The sequence below is a fragment of the Telmatherina bonti genome (assembly GCF_933228915.1).
Source record: "Telmatherina bonti genome assembly, chromosome: 16".
Classification (NCBI taxonomy): Eukaryota; Metazoa; Chordata; class Actinopteri; order Atheriniformes; family Telmatherinidae; genus Telmatherina; species Telmatherina bonti.
The window spans coordinates 18013417-18026984 of NC_136614.1; the positions used below are offsets into that span (position 1 = coordinate 18013417).

At 40.0% G+C, this 13568-nt stretch overlaps 2 protein-coding genes across 2 annotated transcripts in view; both read left to right on the plus strand.

The window, feature by feature from the left end:
• Window positions 1-37: 37 nt before the first annotated feature.
• ints7 (integrator complex subunit 7) lies at window positions 38-7918 on the plus strand (the record flags this gene model as incomplete). The annotated part of the gene is made up of 20 exons (XM_079255386.1): window positions 38-131; window positions 303-432; window positions 882-1028; window positions 1163-1300; window positions 1386-1432; window positions 1536-1735; window positions 1890-2012; window positions 2093-2210; window positions 2304-2438; window positions 2564-2661; window positions 3855-4094; window positions 4301-4438; window positions 4515-4721; window positions 4958-5152; window positions 5509-5612; window positions 5715-5783; window positions 6381-6513; window positions 6876-6974; window positions 7188-7373; window positions 7510-7918. The coding sequence occupies 20 exons, from the start codon at window positions 38-40 to the stop codon at window positions 7789-7791; spliced, it is 2883 nt and encodes a 960-aa protein (XP_079111512.1). The 3' UTR covers window positions 7792-7918.
• A 1369-nt stretch (window positions 7919-9287) lies between these two features.
• lpgat1 (lysophosphatidylglycerol acyltransferase 1) overlaps window positions 9288-13568 on the plus strand; it is a 47441-nt gene continuing 43160 nt past the window's right edge. Inside the window, exons 1-2 of the mRNA XM_079255022.1 lie at window positions 9288-9699; window positions 11277-11529. Coding sequence (XP_079111148.1) covers window positions 11292-11529 — 238 coding nt within the window. The 5' untranslated portion in view covers window positions 9288-9699; window positions 11277-11291. The remainder of the gene's footprint in view (window positions 9700-11276; window positions 11530-13568) is intronic.

Sequence of the window (13568 nt, forward strand, 5' to 3'; positions counted from 1 at the left end):
TAGTGCTACCAGGCATTTACCTTAAAAACTGAATAAAATGTCACTTTCAACCGCACGTTCCTTCTTATCAGAGGCTTGTTATGGGGAACAAGAACTCGACGCTAACTCAGCTCTCATGGAGCTGGACAAAGGTGCGTTAGCTAGTTTGCTAGCCAGTTAGCATTTGTTTCATTGATTCCGTTCTGGCCCTGTGTGTGTGTGTGTGTGTGTGTGTGTGTGTGTGTAATGTCTCCTGTTTATATTGCCCAGGACATACACGCTATCTACTTTGTTGTTAACTGAGGTCTTGTGAATACTTTCAGGGCTACGGTCGGGGAAGCTTGGAGAGCAATGTGAAGCAGTGGTGTTGTTCCCCAAGCTCTTTCAGAAGTATCCTTTCCCCATCCTCATCAACTCAGCCTTTCTGAAACTAGCAGACATTTTCAGACTTGGGTATGGTAACCAAATACATTATGAATTCATACTATGTTAGTTTAGGATATTTTCCATGTTAAAGCTGTAAAAGTCATGTATTAAAGTTTTTTATTTTAGGATTTAAGTGTTAATATGGAAACTTTACAGTAATACATAATAAATTTTTCTCAACATTATAATTAACCTTGTGATATACATCGTATAGTGATTACAAGATGTTTATAAAACAGTAAAAACTTAATCGTGAGAGTCTGATACCAATGTACGAGGGAAATTTAAAAGCAAAATAAAATAGCATCCTATACATTTAAATGCGATCAACTAATTTACAGGCATTTGATGCTCTCTGTTAGCTCACATAGATCTATACAAACATTTTAAAGAAAGAAGGATTAGTTAATCAACAGTGATTTTCTTTTTACAGCTTTACAAGTAACTTTGTTGACAGATGGTCATTTCCTTTTCAGCAACAATTTTCTGCGTCTGTGTGTGCTAAAAGTAACACAGCAGAGTGAGAAACACTTGGAAAAGATTCTCAATGTGGATGAATTTGTTAAAAGGGTGTTTTCAGTCATCCATAGCAACGACCCTGTGGCCAGAGCCATCACACTGAGGTAAAATTGTACATAATTCTGACACAGCATATGCTCTATAACAATTGGGCAAATGACGTGTTTAACAACTTGCAGCATTATGCAGTCACAAAAGATTTCATAGAAACTATTCTTTCCCTATCTCCTCTGTTAAGGATGCTTGGTAGTTTGGCATCTATTATCCCGGAGAGGAAGAACGCACACCACAGTATTCGACAAAGTCTGGATTCTCATGACAATGTGGAAGTGGAGGCTGCCATCTTTGCTGCCGCAAGCTTTTCTGCACAGTCAAAGTGAGAAAAACAGTTAAAGTTGAGTTAAGAATCATAAAATTGTTGAATAGGTTGCACATTTGATTGTTCTGTGTGCAATTTTTAGGGACTTTGCTGCCGGAATTTGCAACAAAGTCAGTGAAATGATTCAAGGTAAATAATTATCCACAGGTCCTGTCATTTAAGGATGATAATCTATCAGTTTTTAATGATATTTTACCAAATCCAGTCATAACTTATGTCCTTCAACACTCAGGTTTAGACACTCCTGTGGAGCTGAAGCTGAAGTTGATCCCCATGCTGCAGCACATGCATCATGATGCCAGCTTGGCATCCAGCAGCAGAGAACTTCTACAGCACCTGGTCAACTCTTACCCGTCAACACCCATGGTCATTGTCTCACTACACACCTTTACCCAGCTGGCTGCTTCCTCCCTTATCGATATCCCCAAGCAGGTACCTCCACGTAATTAAAAAAATATATAGTAACTCACTTTGATTCATATTAACTGATGGGGTTTGTCAGAACAAGGGACATTTTTTACCCTTTGGCATCTATGAAAAGTAAAAATAAATGACTAATTATTGGTTCCATTTGCTATATGTCCAGTTGCAGCTCCTCCTTCAGTACTTGAGAGATGATCCAAGAAAAGCTGTGAAGAGGCTGGCAATTAATGACTTGAAGCTCTTAGCTAAAAAAGCTCCTCATCTGTGGCTCAGAGAAAACACTCAGGTAGAAAAGTGGACTGTTGGATTATGGGATTGTCTTAATGTAGCTTTAAATGTGCAATCTAACCAGTTTTATCTCTGCAGACTCTGTGTGAATGTGCTCTGACCATCCCTTACAACAGTTTGAAGCTGGGGATGCTGTCTGTCTTGTCCACCCTATCTGGGACAATTGCAGTTAAACAGTATGTTAGCAACGTGCCAGGTGATTCCTGCTTGAAATTTTTCTTGTTGATCGCAGTGATTTTTCTTTATTCTTTCGTTGTGTATTTAGATATATGTAAAACCTTCCTCTCAGGTGGTTCTTCAGTGTCTCCCTGGCTCTCTGACCTGGTTAAACTGGCACAAGAATGCTGTTACCACAGCAACCTGGCAGTGGCTGCTCATGGGGTCATAGTACTCTCCAACATTGCCATTTCTTGTCCAGAAAAAGGTTTGTTTGTGTCTGTGGGCAATTGCCTGTTTTAAGGAGCTAATCTAATAGCATTTGCTAGTGTACTCCTTTGTCTTGGTTATTTATTTATTTTTTTTAAACATTACTGTGTATTTCTCTGTTAGATGTGATACAGTTGGAACAAGACACGGTTTTGGGAGTGGAGTCCCTTCTGATGCTGTGCAGTCAGGACAGCAGCGCCGGTGCTCAGGCCACACTGAAAGTAAGATAATGTTTATCACCACAAGGCAAATGGCATAACTTCTATAAACACAGCTATACACTCTATAAACAGAGTGTGCAAGCTCAATATTATTTGGCACAAACAATTTATTGTACAATATAAGGCTCCCAAGTGGTTATGTTCTGAATCTGGCATCAAATGCCTGCTAAGATTTGTGGTCTTGCATTTTTCTTTTGTCCTGATTTAGATCAGATCATTTTGTTGTCATTTGTTGCTGCAAGTAGTTTGTTCACATGAGAGATTTGAACACTTTTTTTTATATATAAAAATAATGTAATGAAGCTAAATTTAAACCTTCAAATGCTTAAGACATTAGTCAGATAAACAGTAGACAGCATCCCTGCATAGGCTGAAAATCCTCACTTTTGCAAAAATTTAAGTTGCTAATATTGTCCTTTTATTCAGACGGTCTCAAAAATAAAAGTTTTCAATGAGGAATGAAGATTATATAAGCTTTTAGCAAGTTCATGTCAAGCTGAGGGCTCATAGTACCTGTGTGTTCTCCCCTCCGTTTTCACATATTATGTGTCTGTGTCTCCGTGTGTGACGCATGAAAACACCAAGACTTCTGCACACTCAGTCAAGAACACGCTTAAATACATCTGTGAAATTATAAGGCATAATGTTTTTACTATTTTCCACATGAAGAAAAATAGCACACACAAATTTGCAATTTGCTAAAAAAAAAAAAAAAGTTTTTTAAATTTGATCAAAACGTTAAAAGTATTTTTAAACTTTGCCTGCTGCGAGGCATTTTTATTGCCTTGTTTTGACTATTCAGTAAAGCAATATCCCAAACTGTAAAGATGTTATTTCATACCAGAGTAATGATATGTGTTGAGTACTTCTTTAAATCTGTTGATCAAATGTTGGTAAAGAGGCATCAGCGTGATGCTGATGTTTGATATCACTCCAGTACTGGCTAAAAATGGCTAACTATACACATTTAAAGAGCGCTAATATGGGTATAATTTAATTCTGTTCTGTTAACTTACACTAGTGTTTTTTGACTCATCTATGTTTAAGTTGAGCTGCATGTTGAGTGAGCCATATCCAGTCTCTTCACAGCTTTGAACACACCTCGCCTGCACATTCACCTCATGTGCAACTTTATTTACGCCACTACATGGCTTTCTTCTTCCTCCTTTTTTTTTTTTTTTTTCCAAACATAGAAGGCCCTCACCTCATTCGTGAAACTGCTAAAAAGCCGACCCCACCTCAGCCAATCAGCTGTGGAATTCCTGCTCGGTCAGCTCCACTTATCCTGCGACTCCTCTCGCATCCTCATGTGCCATGCTCTGGCAGCTATTGCCACACACCTTCCTGTGCTGGGAGATGGCATGCTGGGAGATCTTGTGGATCTCTACCGAGTGGCCAGTCACTCCTCCACTGGCGAGCAGCAAGAGCTTCTGGTGAGAGATGTTACACGGGTCACACCTTCGGTTTAATGGAGTGTTTATGTGTTAAAAACCAGCTGGAGAGACTCAAAACGGTAACATATAACAGGTCGATTGCATTTTTTTACTTTTTAAATCGAGTGTGTTTTGGTTTTGTAAGTCATTGCAGTTAAAAATGTTTCCTTGTTTTTATTTTATTTTTTTTCATGACTTTGTGGCAGGTTTCCTTGGCAACAGTTATTTTTGTTGCCAGTCAGTCGTCTCTGTCAGCCGAGGTGAAGACAGTCATCAAGCAGCAGTTGGAGAAAGTCGCTAATGGCTGGACAGTGTACCGCATCGCACGACAGGCCTCGCGCATGGTGAGCCCGTGTCATTAAAACGGCGTCGCGAGGAGCCACAAACCAGGATGTTTAAACTCTGATCATTAATCTGCAGGGATGCCACGAGTTCTCCAGCGAGCTGTACCAATCCCTGCGAACTCGCGTGGCCTCGGAGCACTTCTACTTCTGGCTCAACAGCCTGAAGGAGTTTTCCCAGGCTGAGCAGTGCCTGAGTCACGTGGAGGACGGCGACTACAGCGGAGCCATGAGCGCCATCGCAGAGGCCCTGCGCTCCTACCAAAAGGGCATCGCCTCCCTCACAGTCAGTAAACACAGTCAGTTTACTGCCAGGCATCTGCTTGTCAAAAACCATTAACATAGAACCTCGTTCACAAGTAGAAGGACTACTTTTTAGTTGTGCTACGGGAGTGTCTCACATTTCTTATGACCTCTCACATATAACACAGGCTGTTTTTTCTTTGGTCAGCACAACAAAACACTTTTCTTATTTTTATGTACGGCTCATATGTATTAATGTGATTATTCCCTTCCTTACAGGCTGCCAGCACTCCGCTGAGCCCGCTTACATTCCAGTGTGAGTTCATTAAACTGCGGATCGACACACTGCAGGCTCTGTCACAGCTCATTTGTACCTGCAACAGCCTGAAAACCAGTCCTCCCCCTGCCATCGCCACCACCATCGCCCTCACCTCAGGCAATGACCTACAGCGGTGCGGCCGCATCTCAATGCAGGTAACCTTCTGCAGCTTAGTCTGCATGGAATTTCAAATAATTTGTGATGATGAGTGGTAAAACACCCGCATCTCTGACTTTGGGCTCCTTGGTGTGACGGCACAGAAAGACGGATACAGTGCAGTTATTTTGCATTATGTTGCAGAGTCTGGGTCAGGATTTAATTTGAGCTGCAGCTGGGATTTTCCTCATGTTTTGAGCAAGCTGCAGTGTCACGATTGTTATGTGGACTAAAAGTGAGAAATGTGTTAAAGAAAATACTAGAGGTTGAACAGGTTTTTTTTGCATGCATGAAGGATAATTGTCTCTTGATTTGGTTAATCATGCTGTTCCTCTTTTCTGGTTTTTTTTCTCAGATGAAGGTATGCATGGATGAGTTCAGAAGTCTTGCTGCTCGCTACGCCGACTTGCATCAGTCATCATTCGATGCGGACTATGCCACCCTTCGCAATGTGGAGCTGTATCCTGAAGCAACTATTAGTACCAGAAATCCATCACAGTTGTCTCTTTATGAATGCTGTGTGCACTGCTGCAATTTGATTCTCTTTAACTGTTTGTCCAGACAGCAGCAGAGCTGTTTGCTGGTCTCCCATGTAATTGAAGCTTTGATACTGGACCCACAGGCAGCCAGGTGAGAGCTGCTGGCTTAGCTGTAGAGTGGATTCTGCTGTTCTGTTTCCAAGATTAGAAACCAGCTGTGCAGCTTAAGAGCTTCAGCTATGCAGTCAGTGTTCTTGAGAAAGTGTTGATTCTCTATGTTATAGAATGATGTGCAGGGCCGGATTAAAAGTGCACAGGTCCCTGGGCTCAGAGTGTTCCAGGGGCCCCCTTCCCCCCCGCAACATTGTGAAAATTGTGAATGAAACGACATTTCTAACATCTCTCAGCCAGTGGTACCAGTAGCAATACACTAGACACTGTGGTGTAACTATCTGGCTTTTATAAACATTTTGTTTAATGTCCAAACTGCTGGTGTTTGCCTTGCGTGGGCCTCTGGGCCCGTGCCCATAATGCCCATTGGATAATCCGGCCTTGATGAAGTGTATGAGCAATATATTGAGTTTATTGATGAATGAGACCATGATAAGGCCTTTCAGGGGCTGCGTACTTATATAGGTGTTTTTTGTTTGTTTATAAATTCAAAGCACTTTTCTGTATTGCAAATCCCCTGATGGCCTCCTCCTCCTGACAAATACTTGGAGCGTTACACCTCTCTGCTTACTTGTAGTTTTCAGGAGTACGGCACTCTGGGGTCTGTTCAGACAGAGAGTGAATATGAGCGGCGGATGATGTCTGTGTTTAACCGTGTGTTGGAAGAAGTGGAAGGCCTCACCAAGAAACACCCTCCTGTTTCATACCTGGTGAGATTTACAGTGATTCCCTGCGTTTACATGAGCAGTTTGACTGAAAGTCTGTTTAGATTGTATATGCAATGATTGTTTTGAATGTTGATTTAATGAAGCTGACTTATTGAAATTTGTATTTTAATGCTGGATTTTTTTTTTTTTTTTATGATTGTTCCTTTAGATGGATTGTATTTTAGATGCATCCTAACTGGACTGAATTTAATGGATATATTACAAGCATGACATTTTCTTGTATATCTCTGGAAAAAAAGACTGAAATCTCATTAATATGCTTGCTAAGTCAAAGAAGGTGGTAGATAAGGAGCGGTAAGTTGTGCTTGGTTAACTGAAAGCATTGTGGGCCATTTGTTTTTCAGCATACAAGTTGTCTCTGTGATGCTGTCATAGCTCTTCTGAAGGTGCCGTTGTCTTTCCAAAGATACTTTTTCCAAAAGCTCCAGTCAACCAGCATCAAGGTAACGGGTTTTTAACATTAGAAAAAAATGAGCAAAGCCTAAAGTGCGATAATTTGCAAGTGTCAAACCTAAACTTGCAGGAGAAAAGTGCATGCTGTCACTGTTGCCTGACTGTTTGTGGTTACAGAGGATTTTACACCAGTTGGTGTGAGATAGCTGTGAATTAGTCTTTCCTGTTTATTCACATATGACTTAAACTTTTTTTTTTTTTAGCTTGCGCTCTCTCCATCACCGCGCACTCCAAGTGAACCAATCCCAGTTCAGAACAGTCAGCAGCTAACTCTGAAGGTGGAGGGTGTGGTACAACATGGTTCCACCCCAGGACTCTTTAGGAAGATCCAAACCGTCTGTCTCAATGTCACGTCAGTTCTCCAGAGCAAGACCGGGCCTGACTACAAAGTACGTAGCTTTTCTATTATTGTTTTTAGACAACTGTTAAGACATTTTAGTAAAAAAAGAAAAAATACTGGACAGACAAATGATATTTCTTTCTGCTGGGATCTTTAATATTAAAACATATCAAAACGTTTTTCAGATGCCTCTTGATACTAAAACGAATGAGATCGAGCAGCGCGTGGAACCTCACAATGATTATTTCAGCACCCAGTTTTTGCTAAACTTCTCCATCCTGGGCACGCACTCGGTTACTGTGGAGGCGTCTGTGGTGGATGAGAGCGGTATCGAGTGGAAAACAGGGCCCAAGACGATGGTGTCTGTGAAATCTCTGGAGGATCCTTACTCCCAGCAGCTCCGCCACCAGCTGCAGCAAGGTGGAGCTCAGTCTGCTCCACAGAGGGGTGCATACACTCGCTTCTAGCCAGTTTCCTCTCAACGCTTCCCAATCTGAGCTTCTGTCCTTTACCTGTTTTGTCTTGCAGAAAGTAAACCTGTACATATGTTGTTTTGTTTCCCCAAAGATTAAAAGAGACTTCATTGAAACTGTTCATTTTGGTGTGATTATTTTCAAAGTGACTGGGCTCAAAGAATACTTGGATACATTTTAACATGTAGCATATCAAACACCAATACACAGGTCAGACTAAAAATTATTAAATGTTTTTAAATGTCTGTCTAAATTCCTAATACAGTGTCATTTCATGCATGCAGTAATCTGTAGGACAACTGGATGTCCTTGAATTTCCAAGCCCGATAAATGCAATAACACAGAGAACCAGAAGAGGGCAGACCATCACTTAGCATCAGTGTATGAAGTCCTTCCCAGACTCCTGTAAAATCAAATTGAACAATTAACAAGTAACTTTTGGTTTGTTTGTTTTTTTGTTTATTTCACTTACTGTAAGCCTAAAGATGCACTGTACATCATCTTAGCAAACCATAATAATTTGTTGTTTTCCAAAACAATGAAGAAGCTATGCAGCTTCAAAAGAAAAGCGGCTTACAGTATAAACCCAATAAAGCTGTGCACCATTAGGTTTGTTTCCATATATAATACATATTTACATGCATTGCGTTTTCAGTGGTAAGTCCCAGCAACTATGCTGTCATCATGTTAAGAGAAAAGGACTTATCCGTGTAAAGAAAGGCAAAATATCACAAACTTGAAGAAACATTTTAATTTTTACACGCACAATAAATATCAACTCCTGACGAGGAGGAGATCACGCACTCCGACACCAGAAGCTAACCTGCAACGAGCTCAGGGGTCAGGTAAGCAAAATAAAATGTAAAAACCTAAACAAACAAAAAGATTTGGGCTGGAATTTTCTTAACTAAATATCAGCATCTATTTAAAGCAAATAATTTTGTTTGAAGGTTTCTCTCTTTGAATAACAATTCAGTCAAGCAATTTTATTTATCTGAAATAGCTAAGGTCAGTTTTTTTTTCCTTTTAAAACTTGATTTTTATTTTTATTTTTTTTACATGCATGCAATTTAAGATTTCCTTCTTTTTAATGTGCTGGAAAATAAAAGTACAAACTTGTTTTGGAATACAATTTCTTTGCTGTTATGTATTAAATATATATGAAGAGTTTAAACGCACTGATTTACACAACAGAAACCATTAACAGACTTTCTTCACATGTTTTTATGGATAAATCCAGACACTTCGGAATATACAGAAATTACAAATTATTTTGAAAAATCAGCAGGACTCATTTCCGGCTCTGCTGTGTTGATCCTTTGTGTACATTGCCGCTATGTGGATCGAGATCTTGAGAAGATAACGGGCTCTACCGCCCTCGAAAAACACAATTAGCTGTTTCTCCTATTTATTCTCGTTTCACGTGTTTGCCTTGCGTCGCAGCTGTGTACCAAGCAGCGTTAAGCTCAGGCCCGCCGAAACACCGTCTCTGCCGTACTGTTCATGGGAGAAGCTCAGGAGCTAGCTGAGTTGACGGTGATGATGATGATGATGCATGGAAGGATTTATCCCGGTTGTCTCGGACTGAGATGGAGCCAGCGACGTTCAAGCGGAGCTGCTTGCTAGCCAGCTAGCGAGCTAACGGCGCCGCCGGGAATTCACTGTGCCCGGATAGACCTGGAGAGCTAAATGGGTGCAAGTGCAGATTTATTCCACAGGATTTACTGTAACATTATAACACCATTACCTCCCAGTCCACAGATTTAAGAGACCTAACATGCCGACGAGCAAAAAATTTACTAGCTCAACCATCTAGGTTAGTTACACGTGACACAATTTATCTGTCTTCACCAATTAGTAATACCTCCGGCTGTCCTTGGATGCTTCAGTGACAATTATTGGGTGAGTAACATGAGCTACTAGACTTTTGCTACTAAACTGTAGGGTGGGACTACACTCTGCTTCAGCCACACAGATATTACGCTTTGACATGCAGCGTTTGGTCGTGTTTCTTAAAATGCCGAACAAGTTATCCTTTTAAAAGGCTTCTTTTATTTATGTCACTGCATTTAGCAGGAAATCAGACATCCACAGGCTGTCATTTCTGTTCCCGTTATGCTAACTCACTGCTAGCTAGCATGTCGGGGACAACTCGACTATGTCCCCGGCGAATGATGGTCCTTTTAAGGTCCTGTCTTAGCGTATAGTACGGTTATGGCTTGGCAGCCATGTAGTGGACAAACACGAATAACAAATAAGCATAGTTTGAAATACATTTTATTGTATAATAGTCAGAGCATAACGTCCTCTAAGCGTGTGTTGCATATAAATGCCGTGAAATAGCCTCATCCTCAGCCGGTTAGCGGTGAAACATCACATTGTGTCCCATGAGATTCTGTGACTTCCGAAAGATTTGCAGCTGCTAAATGTCTCGATAGCTGTATCCTAATGTGGTAGTACCTTAGTATTTACATAACTTGTCAAACTGGGAATTAAAGAAGTCGATCTTTCATTTAGATACACAGTGCAAATGGATAAGTATGTATATGTTCTCCATAACAGGTAAAACTCTCACTTGTTAAATCTTGTTTAGGTAAAATATGATGAAAGATTATTATGATGAAAGGATATAATGTAGTAGTTTAGTGCCTGAGATTAGATATGACATAAGACTGTTATGAAGCATCGGTGAAACAAGCAGCATGTTGTATGCTTAACATAAAGTTTGTTATACCAATATAAATTGCAGGTGATAACAGGTAAACCTGAAGGGCAACGAGATGATTATAGGATATTTAATTTTTGCTATAGTTGTGGATCATTTGGTCCCTTATGGCAATGTTTGAGAGGCTTAGATCAGAAAAATATTGGATAATACGTGTATTATCATTAGGTATCAAACAAAACAGCTGGCAATATTTACATTACGTTGTATGTTTATATGAAATTCAACAATGTGCTCATACTCAGTCGGGTTCATTGGTCTGAGCAGAGACTGCCCACCACTTCAGATCGACCTGCAGGGGGTTCTTTTGCATGGTCTTCTTGCTTAAAAAGGTTCCTGCATGAAATGACCTGGAAGTGTGTAAGTGGCAGACATGATAAGAGCTGTTTGAATTGTCTAAATGCTAGAGGAGAAAGCTTGAATGCTTGTTTTTCTACAGCATTCAAAGTGCTGCAGTTATTTATTTTTTTTATATAATAATTTGATGTAGGTATACGTGAGGTCAGCAGCCTTTCCCATCGTTCCTTTATCTCATGAGGTTTTCTATTGCAAACAAGGAAGACTGGCCAGGAAAGGATGCCTTTTCTTTTTTTTTTTTATTATTATTATGCAATATTCATGATTTTCAAGGAAAAAGGACCTGGATATTCCTCATGGAAATCAAAATCAGCATAAGACATCAGATGCAGTATGTGCACACACTTTCTGTCATTTGTCAAACAAGGTGAAACACTTAACTGTGCTCCTGTTGCAGACGGTGTGTATCAGGATGGCACAGCTTTTGGACGGGGCCAGAAAACTGGGCTGGATTCTCCTCAGATCTGTGCTCCGTTTCACATTTATGTTCTTCAACAACTGTGTAGCCATCCCATCCTACTGCTTATACCTTCTGCTGCTTCAGCCACTGAGAATATGGGACAGCTCCACTTTCTGGCACATCGAAGGAGTCATGTTCAAATGGTTGCTGGCCATGGTGTCTTCTTGGGGCTGGGTTGCAGGTTATACAGGTAAGACATTTGCTCATTCACACCACAGTGTTGTTTTGTGTGCTGCCTTGCACCCAGAGATTTATTTGCATGCTGGCGTCAGCGGTGACAGTCTGTTGATGCGCAACGCTGCTTTGAAACCAGTTTGAGCACGAGGGGTTTACCTTCGCGCTGCATATGTCTGTGCATGCACATGCAAAGCGGCTGACAGGGATGGAACAGATGGTTGAATCAAAATGAGATAATTTAACACAAATTAATATAATCATTTTCTTTGTTTTTAAACCTTTAGTGGGACAGTTACTCTTTACTTAACCTTCATTTGATTATGTCCATAAATGTCATTCCATTCATGGACTAGAGAGTTCAGTGTTTTTCCTACTTATATTCTACTACATGTCCATTTCTGATGTTATTATATCTGGACAGGAAGGAATACTGCTGATAAAATTCATTGATTGCAAATATAATGGTAAAATTTGTGAAGCTTACAATTATTTCAGCCTGTTATCCCAAATAGTCCATAATTAGCAGATTCCTGATTCCTAGTTGTGATGTTTTTCTACTTTTGTGTCATATTTAACAGTAAATAAATACTCTTATGGCTTTTTATTTAAGATCAAATGAAATTTTAAATGTAGTAAATATGACAAAAGTTATGATTGCACATTTAAATTTTTTATTTTTACGTTTGATGCAACAATATGCTAATAATTTATTGCTAATAATCTGTTATTATGTTCAATTATTCATTCACTGTGATTTTCTCGATGTAGTGAATGCTCAGGAATGGCGCTGCGTAATACCTGGACAGGGACAGAACAGCTGACACATGATACCTGACACAGCAGTGTATTACAGTGTGTGTGTTGGTTCCTCTCAGCCGGCTAGTTGATTATCCTGAAGTGATGCTGGCTTCTGTGGTGTTTGGTTGCACAGAGCTGTGAGCAAAATGCTTACAAATTGCTAAGTGGTGAACATGGGAAGCAACAAGGCTCACTGATTAATTATTCAAAGCTTTCAGCTTATAGAAAACTGTTGTTGAGTTCAGCAACATGTGTTGCAGACCTCATATGTGAGAATTAGTGGGATGCTATTTGGCCATATCATGCAAATGATGGCTAAAGTTTAATTTAGACTAAGATGGCAACTTGCAGTGTTGTTTACAACCTGGCACTTCTTCTGTTGGGCGTATATAAACTTGTCCATATGTTGCTGAGTGCATCAAATTACTCTCTGTGACCTGGATCTGCTTATGTCACAGCATGTACTTAATAACCTCATTTTGGTCTATGCTATGGCTACTCCTTACTCTGACAAACTTTTGTTTGTTTTTTTAAATGTGTGAGAATCACCTGAGAACTCAATTAATACTGTTAATGCATGATTGTCCACAGAGCTCTTTTTTTTTTTTTTTAAACAGCCTGAAAATTTCAGGCAACATAATTTATTTTGAATATGTGAAATACATAAGAAAATGCATGTAATGCATACAGTAACAGGTGACTTAGTTGTTCTGTTGGAGAACTTTTCTTGTCGGCTGCTATTTTTACGCTAACAGGGTTTTTAAATGCTGGTACACTTGCTGAAATAAACCAGTTTCCATTTTCCTATTGCCAGTTGTGCGTTCGCACTCAGCCCTCTCAGGGCAACAATGTATTCAGAATCAGTGCACTAACTACCCCTGCATCCCAAGGGACAAACCTGTTACATTGAACAACATAAAGGGATGGTGTTAAATTTGGGCCTTACAGGTTGTATTGGACAGAATTTCTGATGAACATGACTTTCTCAGATAATTGGGCTGGTTTATAATTTCTGATTTGACTGGGGCATAAGCCTCACACAGTGGGACAAAGAGTGAGCTTTAACTTCTGAGTCAGTGAGTAGATATCTGTATGCCTGAACATTTTTGCTGTGGACATGTAACATACCAGCATAAACATAGGTTTCATTTCTTACCAACCACCTAAGAACTGCTTTGTTAAATTGTGGGGTGAGACCCCTTAGAGACAAAATCAAGTTTTTTTTACCAACGTCAAGTCAAAATGGCAAGATTT